Below are 25,271 nucleotides of genomic sequence, written 5' to 3'. Positions count from 1 at the left end.
TGTCGACTTCAAAGTTCTAATGAAGGGAAATGTTTAAATAGTCATGAGCTGCTGCCGAAAAACATGAAGATAGAGCCTGTAGAGTTTTCTTTGAGGGATATCAATTGTTTGCCACATGACAAGATGTAGAGAGCTATAAATATCTCATGCTATGTTGCTAGGCATGTCGTATGGGTAAATTATGGGTGGTCCTATGTACACCAAAGAATATAAGATGTAATCACACATCATATCTGGCAGCAAAAAAATAAGGAGAAGTCAGGTTTGGCATAGATGTTGAGGCATTGACAGAAGGGGTCTATCTAGGTTAGAAGTTAACTATTATCTACATGATAAGTACTTGCTAATGGAGAACTCTGTAGGTACTGAGAAGTGAGAGTATCATCTGATAGTGCATATGTTATTATGTCTTACAAACTCACTGCTTTGACTTACAATATTACTATAGTTGGGAATGACTTATTTTGTCAGGATCACCTAATAGCAGGGATCATCATGGTTGGCATGAGTAAAAATAACTTGATCAGTTGGCGGAACGAAAACTGGGCGTACATAATTCTCAAATTGCATTATTCTGATTCCAAATAGAGATTAGACATATGGTGTTAAATTATGTAAAAGATGCTCACCATCCAAATTCTGAAGCTGTAAGTTACACTATGGCCTTATCATATTCAAGAAGTTGTGAAAATTGTGTGTGTGTGAGAGAGAGAGAGAGATGTGTGACTTACATGGATTTGTGGAGTTCTGTATTCGTTTTCCTCAGGGTTAACTCTATGTTTTCCTGTAGGTGGACTCTGTGAAATCTCAAGCACAAGAAACATTGAAGTCCCTGGTCTTCCAGCGTTCCACATTTGGGGCATCGAGTCGAAGCTAAGTAATGTTGGCAGCCTCCTTCCAACGGTAGGTAATAAACAACTGAAAGCGTATAGCTAGCAAAAATCACCATGCACACTTGAAATGATCTAAACCCCAAGCTTGCTTGATATTGTGCAGGTGAATTACATTCTCTCAGTAATAAAGAAGAAAAAGTTCATGGACACAATCATACTCTCCTTAGTAGGTTTCGGCATTGACTTTGAGCGATTTTGGGATGATCTGGAGCTGTGAGTATTGTTTGTACATACCTTCTTGGCATGCTCTGGATCTGTTGTTGTTTGGTGAGATGCATTTTGTTCAAGAATCTTGATAAGATTTGTAACTCTGTTAAAAACTAGTTCACATCTGAAGATTATATAGCCTCATCCTCAAGGATTTGCCATTGCTTGGTAAATCAAAATTCTATCTTCTCTTGTTTAGCTCGTGATTCATTGTGGAGGTACTGGATCTATCTGAAAAGCGTGTACAATCAAAGCAAGCTCAGTAAAAGCACAGCTTTTTCAATAACTAATGTACTTGCAGAAGTTGAATGTTAATATAAATCTAATGGGAACGAGAATAAGATTAAGTATAGCTATCCAAAATGATATTCCACTGAAGTCTTGATATATTCCAAATTTCCCCATTATCTATTATTTTCCATAATGAAAGGAAACACATTCCACAAACCACTAAAGCAAACAGATGCCATAAACCCAAAAGAATCCAATTCCATATCCTAATTATTTTGGATGACCAACAGTAAGGATCAACAAGACCTTCCTATTTTTCGATATATGATTGGACTTTCCCCAACCAATGTAAAAGCTCAATTCTGTCTTTGTTCATCATATATTGATGCAGGAATCTTGAAAGATCACTGTTTATCCCTCTATAATTCAGGAACTCGTAGAATCCAGTTCGTAGCTTATTGCTCAAATTCCTGCAAATAACAGGTGAACAGTGAGAATTTGGTTACATAAATCCAACCAATTATGTATTAATAACGAGCAGTAACTAATTGGAAGGAAATTTGAGGAAAACTAATCCTTTAACATAGATGAAAAGAGCAAATCCCATACTTCATATCAGGACCCATGTAAGGTTGAGCTGGAGAGTTATCTTGCTTGAACATGTAAACCTTCTGAATCTCCAGAGAATAAGGCCATGCTGAGCAGACAAATTCCATGGAATCAGTTTCTTTTCCTTTCCATATATCAACTAGCATGCTAATGTGAAGCCGCACGACTTCCTCAGTGTCCTCATCGTCAGATTTTGGTTCAAGGATGGAACCATCGAACATGGTTGCTTCAATCTTAATATTCTCATCCTCAGCTGATTTGGCCCTCAGTGTAATCCACTGCTGACCAGGCTGATCTTCCACTGAAAATCTCTCGAACTCTGTAACAGGCTGCAATGGAGCATGAACGATAAATACAAGTCAGGAAGCAAATTCGAGAGCCTGGGATGGTGAACGTTAGCAAATTTAGTTGGTTTGAATTTGAAAATTATCCTTCATCCATCCCTGGAGTGCAGGGACGGAAAGAAGTCTGCCATAAACAAGAAAAATCCTTTTACTTTGAGTTCATAGGCAATCAATACATCTGATTAATAGGGAATTCAAACACATAGATGCAAACAATATGGAAGAGAAATGTCATAGTGTACATCCATCTTCGAAAGGTGCAGCCTTAGAGATTGAATCAACTTATCTTTGCGTATATCAGCTTAAATTCAATAAGATAATGCATCATGTTGCTATGTCTCACGGATAGAGCAATTCTGCTGAAGAGCTATCAGAACCTTAAGTGAGAGAAACACAACACCACCGGATCACAAATATACATGAATCGACACACCAAACACGGAAACCTAATTCAAATTGACGGAATTTTCTCTTGAGAAGCTGTTCCCCCTCATCTCACATACACAGAATCGGATTCATGAACAGATATGAAGAGCAAAGTGTGAAACATTGAGTAATTGATGTTGTTAAATAGTAAAGCACCTGATGAGGAGGAGCATAATCGTACTGGTATTGAATCTCATTGCGAAGAATGGTACGCAGTCTGGATTCGAATGGCGAAGAAGGAGACGGTGATGATGATGATTGAGATTGAGATTGAATAGCATCGGAATAGGAGAATTGACGAATTAAACTGCGATGGCGGATAATGGAAGGAGAAAATGAATTAAGCAGTGACCTCATCAAAGCTCCATTTCCTCCCATCGTATTCAGCAAGAAGGAGAAGAAGGGTTTTACGAAAGAAGAAGAAGGTTTTACACTTTCACTAATTTTACGGCCAAATTCCACGAATGGACCTCCTGGGAGGTAGTATCCGTCGTTTGTTCCCGCAAAAAAAATGTTTTCAGAGAGGGGAAAGACGTGAGAAGCTCACGTGTGTATCCATAGTAAACACGCGTTAGGCTCATGCATGTTTCAATTAAACACGCGTTCGGCTCATGCGTGTTTGAATTTATACACGCGAGAGGCTCAAGCGTGTTTCAATGTATACACGCAATAAGCTGATGCATGTCTCCCTTGGATACAAAATTCAGTCTAGGCTGCTGCTTCTGCTTTCTGCCTCTCACAGAACGCGAAAACTGCTCTGCTTCGTCCCCATTCATCCCAACCAGCAAAAATCGAACCCTAATCCGACATTTAGCTGCTCCCATTCCAATTTGAAGTGTTGTTAGGTAACTTTCTACCCTTTGTTTCAGTTATTTTTGGTATATTTTAGTTGGGTATAAGATTTAGGGTTCATGGTGTTTTAAATTTTTTTGTTGAATTTGGTTGAATTTAGAGTATATGATGTTTATCGTACTTATTTTGCAGGTGTGATGGTGTTTGTGAGTTTATATTGGGATGGGAAAATTATTCAGCTCCCAGGTTTGAGTGTTGCTTATGATCCCCCTCGTGCAAAATAATTTATTATATTGAATGAAAAGATATCTTATTATCAACTAGTTTCAATGATATGTGAAAAAATTGGAATTGATTTAGATGCACATACGATTAATTTAACATGGAGGCATCCTGTGGTTTTTAGTGGAGTGGTGAATTATATAGCTACACCAGTGGATGATAATTTGTTGGAGTATATATTTGCTGAAAATCCACGTCAAATTGAACTTTTTATTGAATATACTCCTGTGACTACTGCGTTGCAATTTGAACCACCTATCACTCAGCATGATGTTGGAACGTCTAGGAGAGATGATTATCATAGTTTTGATGTCGGGACATCTAGGAGGGATGATGAATATCATAGCACTGAATTCAACACATTTGGGAGGGAGGTTGATGAACAACTAGATGTACCAAATGTGACATGTGATGGTTATGATGGTTCAGATGGTTTAGATAATTGTGATGGTTCTGATAATTGTGATGGTTCAGATGGTTCTGATAATTGTGCTGGTTTAGATGGTTCTGATAATTGTGCTGGTTTAGATGGTTCTGATTGTGATGGTTCCGATGGTTCTCAACCAAGTGATCTTGATTATAGTGCAGAATCATGTGAAGATTCTACAGACGACGAGACACTTGAAATGATGATTGAGAATTATGTACAACCATCTGTTCGTGGGGAGCAACCTGTTCCCAACTATGTGCCTGAAGGGTTACCATTTTTTCGATCATTACCATGTGAAGGCAGCCGAGGTTACGTTTCAGAAGACCATGGAGTGGGTGAAGAAGATATGTGGTATTGAGATGAGGATAATCCGAGACATATAGAAGGATCTTCTGGTCCATATCGCGACATCCTAATATAATCAACAATTAACAACATTCGACACCAATTTCAATAATTAAACAAAAATTCAACCCCAATTTCAATAATTCACAAATTCATCACAATTCAACAAAACTTCATCACAAATTCATCCCAACACCCAATATTCGAAACCAATTTCAATAATTCGACAAAAATTCGACACCAATTTCAATAATTCCCAAATTCATCACAATTCCATCCAAAAATTCTTCACAAATTCATCACAATTCAACCAAAAATTTCAACTCTTGAACCCTAAATCTATAACCAACAAAAAATGAAATTAAGGGTAAAAACTTATCTAACAACACTTAAAAGAGATTTGGGAGCAGCTAGATGTCGGATTCACTTCGATTTTCGTCGATTTCTCGCGTGCAGAGGGGGAGCGCTGGAGTGAAGAAAGAGGGCAGAAGCTTCGGTTTTCATCCAAGGCAAACACGCGAGAGCGTGATGCGTGTTTAATTGAAACACGCTAGAGCGTGATGCGTGTTTACTAAACACGCGAGAGCCTCATGCGTGTTTAGTTTAAACACGCGATAGCCTGACGCGTCTTTCCCTTATCTGGAAACGTTTTTTTTCAGGTACAAATGGCGGATAAGTTCCTCCATAACGTCCATTCGTGGAATTCTGCCCTAATTTTACTCTTGTACTTTCACTGCACTTGATTTTTGCTCCTCCTCTTTCCTCAATCTTCCACTTCTACCACCATATTTTCTTTTTATTTAAAGTGAACTAATTATTGTCGGTACTTGAACTTTCAAATTCTAACATAAACAGTCCTTAGACTTTTCAAAATATCATGGAGATCTTTAAACTTTAGAGTATAATCACATTATTGATACTTTTCAATATTTAAACTAATTTTTTATATAAAATGCTCTGAAGGCACGAGTGCCTTTTTGGACTTTCATACGATTGGGGGTACTTGAGTATTCATTATGATATTTTCTTTCTCTAGTATTGAGTATGATATTTTCCTATAGTTTAGATATGATATACCTATGTCCCATTAATTATGAAATATTATTTTTGCACGTGTTTGAAGATAATAATAATAATAATAATAATAATAATAATAATAATAAATAGTTAAAGTGAAGAAAGAGTAAAGTAAAAGAATAATGTCAAGGACATATGGAGTATTAGGTAGTGTGTAGTGAGTGTGTGTCTGTGCAATGAGTGTAGTATTCGAATTTTCTTTTAATTATTAAAAATTTCAAAATTTTAGTTTCATTAATAAAATTTAAAAACTATGAAATTAAATTATACTGAATTGATAATACTAATATAATATAGTACTCTGTCTATATCTCTTCACTCAAAGATCATGAAGTTAAAATTAGGAATATTGGTCTCTAAAACAATAAATTTTACCTAAAATTTGGTATTTCCCATGAACTTTGAAATTGGTCTATAATATCATAAACTTTGCATTTTGTTTGGTATTTCTCAAACTTACTCAAATAAGATATTTTCATCAACATCTTATTTTACGTAGGCAACTTTAATACTTTTTATGATATTTTAAACCACTTTTAAGTTCAAACTGGATAAAAAAGTCACGTTGAAAATCACGTTGATTTGATTGTGTCAAGTATGATAAAAAAAAAGCTTAGTAAGTTAGTCAAATATAGTAATTGACATACACAAATACCAAACAAAGTGTCAAGTTTGTAATCTTATATACTCCCTCCGTTCCCTCATAGTTGAGGTGAAACTTTTTGGGCACGGAGTTTAAGAAATGGATGGTTAGCGTGTTAAGTAGATAGAGTAAAAGGTAAGAAAGAGAAAAATGTAGAGAGAATAAAGTAGAAAGTGAATAAAGTAGAGAAAATAAAGTAAGAGAAAGCAAAGTAAGAGCGATAGAAAAGTATTATATATATGGAAATGACTCAACTATGATGGAACTTCCCAAAATGGAAAAATGACTCAACTATGAGGGAACGAAGGGAGTACTAATTTTAAAATTCGTGGAAAATACCAAATTTTAGATAAAGTTTATGATTTTAGGGACCAATTTCCCTTAAAATTAAACATAATCTATAATATTTAAAAACAAGTTAAGATGATATTCCGTCCCTCCTTCAAAAATATGAACATTTGATTTAACATGAGTTTTAATGTATAATCGGTAAAGTAAGAGATATGGAAATAAAGGGTAGTGTAAGCAGTGTTAGTAGATAGAATTCATATTATTAAGTGTGTAGTGTAATGATATAAGTTGTAAATAAAATGTTGTATTAGATGTAATGTGTGGTTTAAATATTCCAAATATTAGAAAGTTTATACTTTTCAGGGACGGACTAATGTTATTCACACTTTTCTATTTTGGCTCATCCCAAACTATTTACACTATTTATATTTGAAGTAAGAATTAAAATATTTAATTTATACTATTATAGTTAATTAAGTGTTCCATTTTTAAGTGGTTTCTCGTTACACTTACAATATTAATTTAATTATACTAAAAAATCAATTTCAAATTTATGATCTAACATGAAAAGGGCGAGTAATATGGGATGGAGATAGTACTTTTCATGGACAGATAAAGTAATAGTTTTTTATGTTTAATTATTTTATTTTTAAATAAATACTAGGAAGATAAATTATAAAAATGACATTATCCAACTAATTGATCACCATTAAATAGATTTTCTAGCATACTCTAAATCTTCACACAAAAATCATGAAACAAATTAAATATAATAATATAATAATAAAAATAATTTAAATTGATAATTATTAAGTCGACTCTAATAATGTTAATTGTGAACGTTGCTTGAAGTGTTATAATACATGAGTTTGAAAATTTAAATGTTTTAAAAACGAATTAGCCATAAGAAATAAGTTAAAAATTCTAAACATATTATTTTAAAATCTGATAGCGTTTTATAGATTTGTTAAATAAAATTTTATATCTCAATTCAATTTGAACTTTCCTAAAGTAATAGCCGTTCCATAAGTAAAAGTTTATATAATTGGAAATAACCAAAAACGTTTATAGTGGTATGTTTACAAATATAAAAAGGGCAATTTAAGAGGAAATAGTAAGGAAATTATCGACACTTTATTTAAGTAAGTGACCTTTTATTTGTATCTCCTCCCCTCCTCTTTTAATACTACTTTCTTCTTTCAATCTGAAATCTCCCTCGCAAAACTGATCTTCCAATCCCCAAAATTCTAAACATGAAAACCCCCCTCGGATTTTGTTCCTCCAATCCCTAATCCTCCTTCTCAGCTTCGCCGGAGCTCAGCTGCAACAGGAATATGTTGGAATCGTATGCCCGGTCAAAGGACTTTGACCAATAATACTTCCAACGAGACATTTAATTTTATGAAATTAAATGATATAGCGTCGATCTACGTTCGGAGTAGATGACTGTGGTATATTCATTTTCTCAAATCCGATTCCCGGTGAGTGAGAAATAATGGATTAAAGTCGTATAAAATTGCGAGCTATTTAATTGAGCTATGAGAGAACTCATTGGATTAATTAAGTGAGTTAATTATCACACATTGAAAGTAACAAGCTTATTAAACAAGTATTTAATAAGTAGGATTATTACATGTAATAATTCTAGTGGACTAAGATGGGCTGTAGAGCCCACACGCGCGCACACGTGCGCGCCGCCGCCCGCCCCGCCGCGAGCAGCGAGCCCGAGCCCGTGCTCGTGCTCGTGTCTTTGGACTTGGACCTTGGCAATTGGTCTTTGGGTGGTCTTTGGGCCTGGTCGTGGGGCTCGGTGCTTGGGTTCGACCCGAGGCTGTTCTAGTTCTTTTTAGACCACCACCGCTTCCACGTCAGCGAGTCAAGCGGGATGACACCTCATCAGTATGACGCGGTAAAGCCAACGTGGCTGACACGTCGTGAATGAACCTAGACGCGCAGCGTGTCCCGATGCGTCCGTCCAGGACCAGCCTCTCTAGTTCCGTAACGCCTTGTAACGCTCGGCGGTTATTGACTCACCATGATGATAGCCATCATGGTTGTTGACCCCATGCAGTGGACTGAGCCTATAAATAGGCTAGCCATTCCACACCAATTCACAAGCATACATAGTATCATAAGCTCTCTCTCTGTGCATTGTTTTTCTGTCTAAAGCTCTGCTCTCTCCTCCATCCAGTTCGCCGGAGCTCTGCTGATAGTGGTGCTGCCTCACCAGAGACGTAGCCGTTTTATCTTTGGGGACGAAACGCCAATCCGAGAGCACTACCGGAGCGTATCTCGTCTTGCGGAAAGAGGACTCATCGACCCGGCTAGCTTCTGTTTACGGTTTACTGTTTCGATTTCCACTTTGTAATTTCGTTTTAGTTGTTCTTTTGTATTCCTTCTTTTGGGTTATATTACGCCCGACTAGTGTTTATCTCTTATAATCCCAGAAAACCAACAATCGCAAGACGAGATAAAACTTGCCTTTGAAGGAATTTGGACATAACTGAACTTAAAAACTTTCGAAACTTAACACCTTTGCTGGAGATGTCGACTGAATCAAACACGGTCGCTGCCACCACCACCGCTGCAACAACTCCACTCACCATGTCGACCACTGCACCGATCAACACGTCGTCGATTCTATCGATGATGCATACCTCCGGGTTCTGTCCATCTTCATCAACAACCCCTTGGGACTTTGTTAACCCCTTTGGGCCCACTGTTGGATCCACCTCGAGTGGGTCGGTTGGTTCCACTTTTAGTAGTTCCATCGGATCCTTTATTGGATCGAGTGTTGGGGCCTTCGGGTCTAACACGGGTGCCGGTTCCTTCGGGGCCGGTGTGACCATGGCGGGATCTATGCCCAACATGAATGGTGGGGGCTCTATGCCCAACCAAGTTGTTGGCTCCTTCGGGGGCATCAGGATTGGTTCCTTTCATGTACCAACTGCGTCACCTTTGGCACCAAGAATGATGTCTCCTGCCGAGAAGTCACAAAAATTTGGAGGATCTGACTTCAAAAGGTGGCACCAAAAGATGTTGTTTTATTTAACGACATTGGACATCGTGAATTTCCTCATGGAAGACGAGTCTCCTGTGCCAAGTAATCAAGAGACAAGGATCGAAGTCATGACGGACTATGAAGCTTGGCGAAAAAGATATTATCTTTGTAAAAATTTCATTCTAAGTAATTTAGATGATAGTTTGTACAATGTATACTCCATTGTAAACACATCAAAAGAGAAGTGGGAAAGCCTAGAAAAGAAGTATAGTATCGACGATGCAGCAGGTACTGAAAATGTTGTAGTAGCCAAATTTTTGGACTACAAAATGGTCGACTCCCGACCTGTCATGGAACAAGTTCAAGAGTTCCAAATGCTCATCCACGCACTTGTGGCTGAAGGGATGACCTTGCCCGACAAATTCACAAGGTGCACGATCATTGAGATGCTTTCTCCTAGTTGGAAGGACTTCAAGAGCTACCTCAAACACAAGCGAAAGAAGATGACTCTCGAAAACTTGATTGTGAAACTGAGCACTGAAGCTGATGTGCGCAAAAACGATCAAAAGGCTAAGGGCTTTAGCCCACTTGAAGCAAAAGCCAACCTGTTGGAGCGGGGCGGTCCCTCCAACAAACGCCATCGCCCAAGTCAAAAGGACAAATGGAAGGGAAAACAACATGCAAAGAAGTTTGAAGGCGATTGCTACAAATGTGGCAAATCTGGCCATTTTGCCAAAGACTGCCGCAGCAAGAAGAAGAAGCCGGTTGCCCTCGTCGTTGAGAAGGAGTTCAAGGACTGAGATGAGAATGACCTCGTTGTTGTGGTCACCAAAGAAGTGAACCTTGTTGATAACAAGTTTGGCTGGTACATTGACACCGGTGCTACTGCTCATGTCTGCTTCGACAAAAGCAAGTTTGCCTCCTACACTGCTGTTGAAGGGAAGAAGATCAACATGGGGAATCAAACATCGTCCGAGGTCCTCGGCATTGGAAATGTGATCCTCATGATGCCGTTCGACGTCACGATAACTTTGAAGGATGTGTTGCATGTCCTGGACATCCGCAAGAACCTAGTGTCAGGATCAATACTAGTTAATAAGGGGTTTAAACTTGTATTTGAGTATGATAGGTTTGCATTGTATAAGTTTGGGAAGTCCCTCGGAAAAGGTTTTGTAACCGATGGACTTTTCAAGCTTAGTGTGGCTACACGCCTTGTTCCAAAGCCATTGGCTAATAATAATAAAGCATCTACTTCCTCTTACTTGACTGAGTGTTCAAATTTGTGGTATTGTAGATTGGGACATGTAAATTCAAAAGCCATTAAAATATTAGTAAATTTAGATTTACTAAAGGCTAATGAAGTGGATACCCAAGAAAAATGTGAAATATGTCTTGAAGCTAAAATGACTAAGTTACCGTTTCACTCGGTTGAATGTAAAACAAAACCCCTTGAATTAATTCACACGGATGTATGTGATTTAAGGCTTGTGCAAACTAGAGGTGGTAAAAAGTACTTTATCACTTTCATAGATGATTGCACAAGGTATTGCTAAATTTATCTTTTAAGAAGTAAAAATGAAGCAATTGAAGCGTTCAAAAATTATAAGAACGAAGTTGAGAATCAACTCGGTTGTAAAATCAAAACGATTCGAAGTGATAGAGGAGGCGAATATATAGCTCCGTTTGAGGAGTTATGCAACGCAAGTGGTATAATTCATCAAACAACTGGTTCATACTCACCACAATCTAATGGTGTTGCATAATGCAAAAATCGAACTCTAAAAGAGATGATGACTGCGCTGCTACTTAGTTCAGGATTGCCCCATAACATGTGGGAGGAGGCTATCTTGACAGCCAACTATATCCTAAACAAAATCCCACCAAAAGGAAAGGACATCACTCCTTATAAGTTGTTGAAATGAAGAAAACCATCCTACAAATACCTCAAAGTGTGGGGGTGTTTGGCGAAGGTAATGGTTCCCCGGCCCAAAGAAGTTACAATTGGCCCTAAAACAGTTGATTGTATCTTCATTGGATATGCACTTAACAGTAGTGCATATCGATTCGTTGTTCACAAGTCTGAAATATCGACTATAACAGTAGGAACAACAATCGAGTGAAGGAATGCCGTATTTCTTGAAAATACATTTCCTTGCAAGGACAAAGAAGAGGTCGCAACCAATTCTGAGACAAGAATTGAAGAAGAAGCCACTAGTTCCAAATCAGTGGATAAAGAACCTGAATCGCACAAGCGTGCAAGGCCCGATCCAAATGATATAGTACTAAGACGTGGTAGTAGGGTCAGAACACCAAAACCATTTGGTCCTGACTATATTGCTTTTATGTTAGATGAAGAACCAACATCTATAAAAGTAGCCTTTGATGGCCCAGACGGGCTACATTGGAGAGAAGCTGTTCAAAGTGAAATTTAAGGCCGATGGAACAGTTGATAAATATAAAGCCCGACTAGTAGTAAAGGGTTTTAAACAAAAGGAAGGACACGACTTCTTCGATATCTATTCACCTCTAACAAGGATTACATCTATCCGAGTGCATCTCGCTATTGCTGCATTGCACAATCTTGAGATTCATCAAATGGATGTAAAGACTGTGTTTCTAAATGGTGAATTAGAAGATGAAATCTATATGGAACAACCGAAAGGTTTGTAGTACCTGGACAAGAGAGAAAGGTATGCAAACTCGTAAAGTCCTTATATGGATTGAAACAAGCGCCGTTGCAATGGCACTTGAAGTTTGATAATGTGATGTTATCAAATAGGTTTAAATCAACGAATGCGACACATGTGTCTACATTAAAAGCACTAATAATGGTCACGTTATACTGTGTCTATACGTTGATGATATGTTAATCTTGGGTAGTAACACTCAAGTGATTAACGATACAAAGGTCATGTTAAAGAGAAATTTTGACATGAAAGACACGAGTCTAGCCGATGTAATTCTTGGAATGAAGATTCTAAGAACTTCTGATGGAATCATCTTAACACAATCGCATTATGTTGAGAAAATATTGAAGAAATTCAATGCCTATGATGGCGCGCCGGTTAAGACTCCTATTGAACTCGACGTTCACTTGAGCAAGAACAAAGGTGAGCCCATTGCACAAGAAGAGTATGCACGGGTCATCGGGTGCATTATGTACTTGACTAATTGCACTCGACCTGACATTGCTTGTGCCGTGAACAAGTTGAATCGTTACACGATCAATCCAAGCTGAGAGCATTGGAGAGCTCTTGTAAGGGTTTTGAGATACTTAAAACATACTCAAAATCATAGGCTACACTTCTCGAGATACCCCCGGTACTTGTAGGGTACTGTGACACAAATTTGATATCCGACAATAAGGACTCACTTTCAATAAGTGGATACGTCTTTACAATAGGGGGTGTTGTATCGTGGAAATCCACGAAACAGACTTGTATAGCCCGATCAACAATGGAATCGGAATTCATAGCTTTAGATAAAGCCGGTGAGGAAGCTGAGTGGCTTAAGAACTTCCTTGAAGATATTCCATGTTGGTCTAAGCTAGTGCCACCAGTGATGATCCACTGTGATAGCCAAGCTGCTATTGGAAGGGCAAACAATGGCTTCTATAATGGTAAGTCTCGACATATACGTCGACGACATAATACCGTGAGACATTTGATTACAACAAAGGTGATTACAATTTACTATGTGAAGTCAATAGATAATCTAGCGGATCCGCTAACCAAAGGGTTAAACCGTGATCAAATGAATAAATTGCTAGAGATAATGGGTTTAAAATCCACAAACTAAAGAATTGTCATAGTGGTAACCCAACCATGATGACTGGAGATCCCAAAAACTTGGTTCAATGGGACAACTAAGCTATGAGAGTTCGTGTGAAACACTCATCTATATCTATTCCCTAGAGAGCAATAGAGTGTTGAAAAACTTGCCTAGTGGTGAGGCTAAGTCTATGACTTTTAATGACCCCTAAGGATATCGAGGAGATTGAGTTCTCAAGGAGACCGAGTAGGGCAAGATACTCGATTAGGAATCACTTATGTAAGTGTGAAGTGTGACCGCTTCAAATGACACACTTATGAATCCAAAGTGGTGTCCAAGGCCGCAAAGGACACAAAATGTGAGAACGGATGAGGTTGAGGTGTTTAAGTGTTAACACCATTGTCTCGGTGCACGCCGTGGAGGAATAGTTCAAAGCATCGCGCTACTAGGCCGCCTGTGTATCCGATGGTGTTGACTATGGATGGTTCAAAGCCAACAAACACATATCCTTATATACCTCTCGAGGGTTGAGCTTGTGTCTGCATGCATATGCATTTGGCTATTTCCACTCACGTGGGGGATAGTTGGAATCGTATGCTCGGTCAAAGGACTTTGACCAATAATACTTCCGACGAGACATTTAATTTTATGAAATTAAATGATATAGCGTCGATCTACGTTCGGAGTAGATGACCGTGGTATATTCATTTTCTCAAATCCGATTCCCGATGAGTGAGAAATAATGGATTAAAGTCGTGCAAAATTGCGAGCTATTTAATTAAGCTATGAGAGAACTCATGTGATTAATTAAGTGAGTTAATTATCCCACATTGAAAGTAATAAGCTCATTAAACAAGTATTTAATAAGTAGGATTATTACATGTAATAATTCTAGTGGACTAAGATGGCTGTAGCGCCGACACGCGTGTGCCGCCGCCCACCCCGCCGCGAGCTTCGAGCCTGAGCCCGTGCTCGTGTCCATATCCGTGTCCTTGCACTTGGACTTGGACATGAATCTTGGCAATTGATCTTTGGGTGGTCTTTGGACTGTTCTTTGGGCCTGGTCGTGGGGCTCGGTGCTTGGGTTCGACCCGAGGCTGGTCTAGCTCCTTTAAAACCACCACCGCTTCCACGTCAGCGAGCCAAGGGGGATGACACCTCATCAGTATGGCGCGGTAAAGCCAACGTGACTGACACGTGATGAAGTCCACGTCGTGAACGTCTGTTCAGGATCAGCCTCTCCAGTTCCGTAACGGTTTGTAACGCCTTGTAATGCTCGGCGGTTACTGACTCACCATGATGACAACCATCATGGCTGTTGACCCCCTGCAGTGGACTGGACCTATAAATAGGCTAGCCATTCCATGCATTCCACACCAATTCACAAGCATACATATCATCATAAGCTCTCTCTCTCTGTGCATTGATTTTATGTCGAAAGCTCTGCCCTCTCCTCCATCCAGTTCACCGGAGCTCTGCTGATAGCGGTGCTGCTTCACCAGAGACGTAGCCATTTTATCTTTGGGGATGGAACACCAATCCGAGAGCACTATCGGGGTGTATCTCATCTTGCGGAAAGATGACTCCTCGACTCGGCTAGCTTCTGTTTACGGTTTACTGTTTCGATTTCCACTTTGTAATTTCATTTCAGTTGTTCTTTTGTATTCCTTCTTTTGGGTTGTATTACGCCCGACTAGTGTTTATCTCTTGTAATCCCAGAAAACCAACAGATTCCACCAACGACAGCAACTACTACGTTGGCGCCAGGATCAGCTCCGTGGCGGCGATCATCACCGTCGTTTTAATCTCCATGGCCTTCCTCGCGTGGCTCTTCTGACACTACAGCCACCACTACACCCCCGCCCCCACAATGCGCTTCCGTCACCTCACCTCCGCCTCAATGCGCGTCCACCGCGGCCTCGACGCGGCGGTGGTCGACGCATTCCCAACGTTCACCTACGCGGAGGTGAAAGAGCACAAGATCGGGAATAACGCGCTCGAGTGCGCCGTCTGCCTCAGCGAATTCAAGGACCACGAAACGCTGCATTTGATCCCCAAGTGCGACCACGTCTTCCACCCCGAGTGCATCGACACCTGGCTCGAGTCAAACGTCACCTGCCCGGTCTGCCTGGCCGATCTCGCCCCACAGTCCGGAGACAAACCAGTTCAGCCGCTTGAACCGGGGCCCGCCGTTATGGAGGAGACTAACTCAAGCACCGGCGAAATGGTGATTCCAATAGAAGGGGATGATGCGAACCCCAACCCAGGCTTTGATTTATTGCTCCGGCACCTTAGGTCGCGGCCGGTCCAAGTAGCACCCGCGAGAGTGGTTGCTTTGGATAAGTTTAGGTCGCACTCGACCGGGCACTTGTTGGTGAAACCGGTGGAAAATCTAGACCGGTTCACATTGAGGCTGCCAAACACGGTTAGGAATGAGATGATGGACCGGACCGGTTCAAACCGGCCCGGGAGATACGTGGCTACTATATTATCTAGGACGAGGAGCTTGCGGAGAGGTTTCAGAAGCGAGGAGTGGAGTGGCCAATGCGGTTTTTTCTCTAGAGGTGAGAGGGTTGTCGACGAAGGTCAACAAAAGCGGGGAAACAGTTGGTCGCTGCTGAGGATACCTTCTTTCGTGTCGTTGGAGCCGACGACAGACATTGAAACCTGTTTAATGTCAGAAAATTGGAGTATGTCTCCAGTTTAATATGCTGACTTAAGAGGATTTACAATAACATTCAAGCAAAGATGGTTCACATTATGGAACAAGTGGATTGATTATGAGCATATGTCTAAGGGCATATGATCCTGCGTTGTCTTTTTTTTTGTTGGTGTTGAATATTTTTGGTGGACATTTATTTGGGTTGTGAATTAATTTGGCCTGATGCCAATTTATTAGGCTAGGCCCAAGGAGCCAAGCCCTTGAGCCCGGTGACCTTTGGTCTCCACCGTCTGATGACTGCCACATCTTACCTTCACTTGGATCTTGAACCTGCGCCGTTGGATGGAGGGTTGTGTTTGTTATGTGTGAAGTGTATGACGGTTTGTGTTTCACTTTACACTTTACTCTCTCTCTCTAGTCACTCGATTCAGTGACTTCTCTCTTCTCTCTCACTTCTCTCTTCTTCTCCGATGACTTCTCCGGCGGTTTCTCTTGAGTCTTTCATTGTTTCCTTGTGTGATTGATGGTGGTGTAGCCGGTGAGGGCAACTACTTCGGTTGCTGGTGTGTTCGGGAGACCTAGGGTTTTAGTGTGTGAGAGATATGGTGCGAGATTGTGTTATGTGGTTCTTGATCCGGTATGAAGGAGTTGTGTGGTGTTGATATCAACGGTGAGAGGTGAATCTCTGGTTGGATTCGACGGTGCTCCCTTGGATCTAGTGTCTGGTTGAATAGATCTGAACTGTTGGCGGGGGCTGAGCCAAATACTGTGATCTATTCGGTTTTCTCTGTGTTTCTTGTTCGTTCTAGTTGTAATATCTTAGATCTGAGAGGATCTTACCGGTTATTACTAACTTGTTTCTTTAAGTGTGCAGGCTGTGATTAATCAAGGAGCTAGCTAGGGTTTCTGTCAAGAACTTGTAATAGCTAGGGTTTCTGTCAAGATCTGAGAGTTTGGCTGAGCTCTCTTGTACAAGAGTAAAGAGGTCTCGGTAATTAGTAAATCCGGACTGGTCTGATCCCTACCATTAGTTCTCTTTGTCAATTACTATTAGTAGTAAATAGTTAGTCCAAGGCTGGTTAGCCTTCGTTCTAGTAGATAAACTGTAGCTGCGCCGTATTTCATTTGATTATTGATACCAATTTATTTATTTCTATGACTGACTGAAACAGTTTGTGTTCCTTATTAAATTATCCTTATTCTATCGATCTATCTCATTTTTGCGTCGAGATTAATGATTACAGTCAATCTGCCAAAAATACTTACTAGAAACTTGTCATTCTTGTCCACAAGATATGATAGTATTTATTTAGTTTTATCCATAAAATTTCATAGGAAAAGGAAACTAGGTTTAACCGTACGTTTGGTTTGATATTACTGTGTATATATACCTTATTTCTGCATTTTCTTTTGAATTTCTTTACTATAATCGCCTAGCTTTTTATATATTCCATAATTATGAATCATATATATATATAGATGTGATCATATAATAACCCTTAAATCATGTAATAACCCTATAACTAAATATGAACCACACATATTTTCTAATCTTGTTGTTGAGATTTAAACTTAGATTTAATTCATAAAAAAAGGCGCAGGGGTAAATATGTCATTTCTCCTATTATGTCGTTTCAACTCTGTAAGCAGAGTCACTCATCCTAGAGAAAGCGAGTGCGGCTGTGATCTCATGGAAACACTCGAAGATCCCTTCCAGAAACTGATCTCCGTGCTTTCTCAGATTGCCGATTCTCTCTCTTCTTCGTATATTTTCTTCTCGAATTCAACACAAAACTCTCTCTCTATTTTGTGAAGTCTCCCGCCAGAGTGATTTTTTTTAGGGGAGAGAGAGAGATTGGATTTGAGTTGTTTTGTTTGCTTAAACATCACTTCGATGGGTTATTTATTTATTAACAATGAGAGTATACTTTTGTGAAAGGTTTTTCCTTAATTTTACTCTTAGAATGGAATACATTTTTTCTTTCGTTCATCCTTCCAAGAAAAAAATGATAGTTTTACCGGATAGAATGATACTCTGAGTTGATAAAATGATACTTTTGGCTTGTAAATGTTAGGTTTACTGTATAAAATGATAGTTTTACCGGATAGAATGATACTCTGAGTTGATAAAATGATAATTTTAGCTTATAAAGAGATGACTGAATTTAATGAAATTTTTCATAATTATACTCCAAAAAAAATTATTATATCTTGGTAAAGCATGACGTTGGAGCTTTGATATATCATGAAGCCTTGGAAACTTGAACAAGTACTGTGTGATTGAGGAAATTCATGCGTCACTTTGAGGAACCAATAACAAATGTTTCCTTCCTAAAATCATTAAAATGTTTTCTATTATTTGTTTGTATCTGATTTATATCAAATTAAAATAGAAATATAGTAAAGGCTGGTGCCTGGAATTTTTTTATGTGTCGTGACAAGAGAGGGAACATCTTTAATAAGAGGGAACATCTATCTTTTTTTAGTGAGAAGATGAACTAACACAGAAGGTTACAAAAGTATATATAGGAGTTACAAAAAGTATGTATAACAAATCAATTTTAATAAGAGGGAACATCTTTTTTAGTCCATGAACTTTGTATAAGAGTGAAGTGAAATCATAATAAGAGTGATGTGTTTTGTGAACAAGAGTGAAGTGTTTTGTGAACAAGAGTGATGTGTTTTGTGAACAAGAGTGAAGTAAAATCAGAATAAGAGTGATGTGTTTTCTGAACAAGAGTGATGTGTTTTGTGAACAAGAGTGAAGTAAAATCAGAGCAAGAGTGATGTGTTTTCTGAACAAAAGTGAAGTGTTCAAGTGAAGTAAAATCAGAACAAGAGTGATGTGTTTTCTGAATAAAAGTGAAGTGTTTTCTGAATAAGAGTGAAGTAAAATCAGAATAAGAGTGATGTGTTTTGTGAACAAGAGTATCATTTCAAACTATCATTTTATCCACTGAAACTATCATTTGAAACTATCATTTTATCATTTTATGCAAAAGTATCATTTTATCATTTGAAACTATCATTTTATCCACTGAAACTATCATTTTATCCCCGGAAACTATCATTTTATCCCCTGAAACCATCATTTTATTAAGTGCAACTATCATTTTACCGGATAGAATGATACCCTGAGTTGATAAAATGATAGTTTTGCCGGATAGAATGATACCCTGAGTTGATAAAATGATAGTTTTGTCGGATTGAATACTTTGAATATGATGGCATGAGTGATGGAATTCTGAGCATGTTGGGTCAACTTGCTGTTTAAGTTGTTGATTGTTTATGTTTGAGCAGATCCTTTATTCACGGACCCCTAGCATCGATATCTTATTTTTGTTCAACAATCCACAATGTTTTATAATAGTACTACGACTGATGATTTAACTAAGTTTCGTGAGAAACTATGGAATTGAGGGTGATTATTGAAATTTGATGCAAATTAATTCCTTTGAAATTGTGACTTTTGCTTATAGCCGGTGAGTATATGACAGTTTTCAGACTATGTCTACTAAAATTATTTCTTACTTTTAATATCTGCTCAAGAATTCGAGCGTGTGGTGACAGTATTTATCTTTCATGATAGTTTTGTCGGATAGAATGATACTCAGAGTTGATAAAATGATAGTTTTGTCGGATAGAATGATACTCTGAGTTGATAAAATGATAATTTTGCTGGATAGAATGATACTCTGAGTTGATAAAATGATAGTTTTGGGGGACGAAACAAATAAAACAGCCAGAACAAACACTGGTTTTGGCTCTCTACGCATATATTGATCGATGTTCCACGTGCACTACCTCCTATATTTTTAGGGAGATAAAGATTTCTATAAGAATTATGTGGCGCAAGAGCACATGCATGGTGGAGATGTGAGCAAATAATTAGCTAGAGAAAGATACTAACATGCAAAGGCAATAACAAACTGCAAACAAAAAAAAACTCTGGGGCCAAAAGAAAGTATACTTACACTGTCACACACCACAGATTTCCAAATAAATTACAACACATCTGCCACACAGCCATTTTGTACACGGTGAGAAGAAAATAGAAGGATAGTGGAACGCGGCATGATACTTTGTTGTATGATCACAATTGCAAAGCAGCTCCGCTTAAATTGCATATCTAGCTTCACCAGCCGTAAATATTTTTATCCCCTGAAACTATCATTTTATCCCCTGAAATTATCATTTTATCAAGTGCAACTATCATTTTACCTTCTGAAACTACCATTTTATCCCCTGAAACTATCATTTATCAAGTGCAACTATCATTTTACCTTCTGAAACTATCATTTTATCCTCTAAAACCATCATTTTATCAAGTGCAACTATCATTTTATCTTCTGAAACTATCATTTTATCAAGTGCAACTATCATTTTACCTTCTGAAGCTATCATTTTATCCTCTGAAACTATCAATTTATCCCCTAAAACTATCATTTTATCCTCTCAAACTATCATTTTGCACATAAATTAACACATTTATTAAATATTTAAATCAAGAATTTTGTTACTTAGCAACGGCAATGGTGATTAATGCAAAGTACAAGCAGATAAAATTGTAAAATTATATAATTGCAAGAGGGAGTGGAATTTGGTGGGACAAGATCAGACTCTTGGTTAATTTCCATGCCCTTATAAATCCAAACTATTTTCAATGTTTCATCAAATCGACAAATTAAGTATAAACCCCAGACACCACGTACACATTTCATCTTCTCTCTCAACACAATGTCTTTTGTCTCTGAAAGTTATGATCAACAAAGAGAAAACAAAAGTGGTATTTGCAGAAGTCAACAGCGATTTCGTCAACGTACTGCTATGCTTCCTCACGATTCCATTAGGAAAACTCGTCACAGTTCTCCAAAAACACACCGGATCAGAAGAGGCAGCCGCTATTGGAAGCTTAACCACTCTCTACAAAGCTTAACACACCGGATCAGGAGTGTGAGAGAAATTGAATGCAGCGTCTAGTTCAATTTTATAACGAAATGACAATTTTGCCCTTATATAACCGAAATATGATAGTTTTATTTGATAATATGATAGTTTTGTTAGATTAAATCTAGACCACATATTTTAAAAATGTGTGGTGGAGATTTAGTTATAGGGTTATCATACAAATTGGGGTTATCATTATAATGCACTCATATATATATATATATATATATATATATAGAGGTATGATCAAATACAAACTCTCTAAAATACAAACTATACAAACTATGTCACCGGAGTGTACAAATTCTGTTACCGGAGTGTGCAAATTATGTCAACGGACTGTACAAATTCTGTCACCGGGGGTCGATGTCAACGGAATGTACAAATTATGTCACCGGGGGATGTACAGAGTGTACAAATTCTGTCGACGGGGGTGTCCAAATTCTGATTTTTCGATGTCAAAATGTTGACATTAGAAAAATCTCTTATATTAACCGTTGATTAATTGTATTAAGTGAGTATGATTAAAGTTTGTATAGTTTGTATTTTAGAGAGTTTGTATTTTATCACACCCCTATATATATATATATATTGGCATAATTACTTCCTTCTCACAATAAAAAAATATCGTTGGTGACAGCTAGAGCTAGAGACTCCTCTCCCATGCATACATCATACATGTCAGTATAGTTATGAGTATGGTCGTTAAAGAACAAATATATCTAGTCAGAGAGAAGATTTTGAAATAGCTGAAACAATTATAATTATAATCTAGAGTCTCGTAAAAATTGTAAACACATTATATATAAAAGTAAAATTGAATATTTTAATATCACTAGTTTTTTTTTTATAGAATCTACAACTGCTTCTTTTAATTTCTAGTATAACTCATTAAATATAATCTAATGGGCTTAAAGCCCTAACATAACAATACAAAAGAATCCGTCCCTTGACGAGTCGATAAGGATCACAAATTAACACATGGGGATGTGTTAACTACTGTATTTGTTAATTGCTCTAGCTACTAAGGGCTTGTTTGGTAACGATGATGATATATGGGAAGATATGTAAAGCAAGATAAGTAATGTGAGTTTCCTATCAAGATATGCGCAAATAAGGTTTTTTCCGGTGTTTTAAAAACCGGTCGGACCAGTTCGGTCGTGAGCCGGTGTCCAATCCGGTCTGGTTCACCATATAAAACCGCCAGCACGAAATCGATTTCCTAGTATTAGTATCACCCAATTAATTTGATGTCGATTTTATTGTATACTCTGCATCTTCATGCAAAAATTGTGAAACAAATTAAAATAAATATGATAATACAATAATGAAAATAATTTAATTTGATAATATTAAGTCAATTCCAATAATGTTAACTATGGACGTTGATCGAAGTCCAAAGGGTAAAATACTTAATATTTTATAAGTGAATTAGCTATAAGAAATAAGTTAAAATTCTTAAAATATTTTATTTTAACTTTATCGGACTTAATATTGTTTTTAGTAGATTTGTTAAAATTTTACTCCATATCAATTCAATTTGAACTTTCCTAAAGTAAGGATTCCATAAGTAAAAGATTATATAAATGGAAATAACCAAAATCTTAGTGGTATAATTTAAAGACACTTTATTTAAGTTAAGTTTCCTTTTATTAGTATCTCATCCCCTCCTCTTTTAATACGTCGTTTTTTTCCTTTAAGTTTCACCTAATCTGAAATCTCCCTCAGCAAAATTCATCAAAATTCTCAACATGAAATCCCCTCGGATTTTGTTCCTCCAATCCCTAATCCTCCTTCTCAGCTTCGCCGGAGCTCAGCTGCAGCCGGAATCCACAAACGGTAGCCCTTACTACGTTGGCGCCAGGATCAGCCCCGTGGCCAGGACCATCATCGCCGGGTTCATCGCCGTGGCCTTACTCTTATGGCTCTTCTCGATCTGCATCGAGAACTGCACCGACGCCGCAATGCGCGTCCGCCACCGCACCGCCGCCCCCGCAATGCGCCGCGGCCTCTCCGCGGCGGTGGTCGACGCATTCCCGACGTTCACCTACACGGAGGTGAAGGAGCACAAGATCGGCAAGAGCGTGCTCGAGTGCGCCGTCTGCCTCAGCGAATTCGAGGACCACGAAACGCTGCGTTTGATCCCCAAGTGCGACCACGTCTTCCACCCCGAGTGCATCGACACCTGGCTCGAGTCGCACGTCACCTGCCCGGTCTGCCGGGCCAATCTCACCCCGCAGACCGGCGACGAACCGGTTCAGCCGCTTGAACCGGCGCCCGCAGCTGTGGAGGGGACTAGCTCGAGAACCGGCGAAATCGTGATTCAAATAGAAGGGGATGATGCGAACCCCAGCCCAGGCTTTGATTTACCGCTCCGGTCCCTTAGGTTGCGGCCGGTCCAGACCGCGTCCGCGAGGGTGGTCGCTCTGGATAAGTTTAGGTCGCACTCGACCGGGCACTTGTTGGTCAAACCGGTGGAAAATCTCGACCGGTTCACATTGAGGCTGCCAAACACGGTTAGGAAGGAGATGATGGACCGGACCAGTTCAAACCGGCCAGGGAGATGCGTGGCTACTATATTGTCTAGGACGAGGAGCTTGCGGAGAGGTTTCCGAAGCGAGGAGTGGAGTGGCCAATGGGGTTTTTTCTCGAAAGGTGAGAGGGTTGCCGACGAAGGTGAACAAAAGTGGGGAAGCAGTTGGTCGCTGCTGAGGATACCTTCTTTCGTGTCGTTAGAGCCGAAGACAGACATTGAAGCCGGTTTATTGTCAGAAGATGGAGGAGCTTAAGAGGATTTACAATAACATTCAAGCAAAGATGCTCCACATTATGGAACAAGTGATTGATTATAACTCATAAGCATATGTTTAAGGGCATGATCCTGCGCTGTCTCTTTTTTTTGGGTTGGTTCTCTTTGTCAATTAGTTATTAGCAGTAAATAGTTAGTCCAAGGTTCTAGTAGATAAACTGTAGCTGCGCCATATTATTTATTTATTTCTATGGCTAACTGAAAATACTACAAGTATTTTGCTCGTTTGTTTTCCTTATATATTTACCCTTATTCTATCTTATTCTTGCGTCGAGATTGATGTTTACAATAAATCTGTCAAAAATACTTATCAGAAACTTGTCATTCTACTCCGCAAGATAGTATTTATTTAGTTTTATCCATCAAATTTCATAGGAAAAGGAAACTAGGTTTAACCGTACGTTTGGTTTGATATTACTGTCTATATATACTTTGTTTCTGCATTTTCTTTTGAATTTATTTATTATCAGATTTTTTAGCCGCCTAATTGAGAATTGAGACGCATATAAGAATTTGCCATATAAGAAATATTTTTAGATTAATTAATTATGAAATGGCAGAATGGTGATTTCATGTTTTAGCAGAAGCGGAGCATTCCTCGTCTCGCGATTCTTCTCCCGCGTATGGACTCTGCTGTCGCTGCTCACCTTCAACCCTTTCTCGAAGCTCGCCGCCGCCAATTTCTCCGGCGACACGGCGCCATGGATTGTGGCTTTCTTCGGCTCCTCCGAATCGTACTTGTTCCCGTCCTCTCGCTCTCAGGCGCGCCTCCGTGTCCACGAGAACGTCAAGCGGTTCGCTCGCAACTACACCACACTCTTCTTCCTCTTCTTCGCTTGCACTCTTTGAGTAATTCGTCTCTTTCGTTGTGTAATTTCTGGATTTGTTTAGCAAAAATTTTGCACATTTTGGATTGAATTGGGGGAATTTTGTGCAATACCGTTTCCCCCCAAATTGAAGCCGAAGAATTTGAGCAATTGAAACATGAATATAGGTTAGAGAGAGTTAAACCACAAATTGCACTCATAGTGTTTGATATAATGCAGGTATCAGCTGCCCTCTTTTTGGTCTTCTTTCGGCGAGTTAGAGTTAAACATCAATATAGGTTAGAGAGAGTTAAACCACTCTTTGCACTCACTCTAACCTATATTCATGTTAGAGTTAAACAACTTTTGCCATTTGCTTCTCCTCACACGTTAGTCTCTCCAAACAAAAAAATGGTTTCCCTCTTACATTTCTTGGTTGTGCTAATCTCCACATCTGTCTTCCTCTTCTTCCTCCACAAATGGCACCGTAGCAACTCTCCAAAGTCCCGGAGTAGGCTGCCTCCGTCTCCACCAAAGCTTCGGATAAAAATTACATTTTTCTATAAGTTATTGACATTTGATGTGTAGGCTATTGACATGTATGGTATAATCATGATTCCAGAACTTGTGTCAAATAAAAAAAATAAGAAAAAATAGTTTTTTAATTACAATAATTGTTTTTGAGTTGTTGACACTTTATACAAG

The 25,271-nt window shown here is 38.8% G+C and overlaps 3 protein-coding genes across 4 annotated transcripts; 2 read left to right on the top strand and 1 right to left on the bottom strand.

Moving 5' to 3' along the window:
* Positions 1–3,134, bottom strand: LOC121781087 (uncharacterized protein At2g39795, mitochondrial-like). Of its 2 annotated transcripts, none has more exons than XM_042178781.1 (4): positions 2,867–3,134; positions 1,941–2,269; positions 1,638–1,801; positions 1–1,331 (listed from the first exon to the last, which is right to left on the bottom strand). In XM_042178781.1, exons 1-3 carry the CDS (start codon positions 3,086–3,088, stop codon positions 1,642–1,644), a joined length of 711 nt encoding a protein of 236 aa, XP_042034715.1. In that variant the 5' UTR covers positions 3,089–3,134; the 3' UTR covers positions 1–1,331; positions 1,638–1,641. The 2 variants fall into 2 exon arrangements, with proteins under 2 accessions (XP_042034715.1, XP_042034716.1); XM_042178782.1 differs by having other exon boundaries at positions 1,642–1,801.
* Positions 3,135–15,212: 12,078 nt separating this feature from the next.
* On the top strand, positions 15,213–16,049 carry LOC121781606 (RING-H2 finger protein ATL38-like). The gene has a single exon (XM_042179333.1). The coding sequence runs from the start codon at positions 15,213–15,215 to the stop codon at positions 16,047–16,049; it is 837 nt and encodes a 278-aa protein (XP_042035267.1).
* Positions 16,050–22,702: 6,653 nt separating this feature from the next.
* Positions 22,703–23,740, top strand: LOC121781605 (RING-H2 finger protein ATL38-like). Its single transcript, XM_042179332.1, has one exon. It carries the CDS (start codon positions 22,703–22,705, stop codon positions 23,738–23,740), a length of 1,038 nt encoding a protein of 345 aa, XP_042035266.1.
* Positions 23,741–25,271: the final 1,531 nt, after the last annotated feature.

Source organism: Salvia splendens, chromosome 20, assembly GCF_004379255.2.
Source record: "Salvia splendens isolate huo1 chromosome 20, SspV2, whole genome shotgun sequence".
Lineage (NCBI taxonomy): Eukaryota > Viridiplantae > Streptophyta > Magnoliopsida > Lamiales > Lamiaceae > Salvia > Salvia splendens.
Note: the sequence above shows the minus strand (reverse complement) of the source record. Positions and strands in the feature narration are given on the sequence as shown.

Excerpts from the sequence above, each read along its gene's own strand:
- LOC121781605 (XM_042179332.1), top strand. The coding sequence starts at position 22,703 with ATGAAATCCCCTCGGATTTTGTTCCTCCAATCCCTAATCCTCCTTCTC.
- LOC121781087 (XM_042178781.1), bottom strand. The coding sequence starts at position 3,088 with ATGGGAGGAAATGGAGCTTTGATGAGGTCACTGCTTAATTCATTTTCT. Across the intron at positions 2,270-2,866 it reads ATTATGCTCCTCCTCATCAG|CCTGTTACAGAGTTCGAGAG; the intron begins GTGCTTTACTAT and ends GCTCCATTGCAG. Across the intron at positions 1,802-1,940 it reads TACATGGGTCCTGATATGAA|GAATTTGAGCAATAAGCTAC; the intron begins GTATGGGATTTG and ends TGTTATTTGCAG.
- LOC121781606 (XM_042179333.1), top strand. The coding sequence starts at position 15,213 with ATGCGCTTCCGTCACCTCACCTCCGCCTCAATGCGCGTCCACCGCGGC.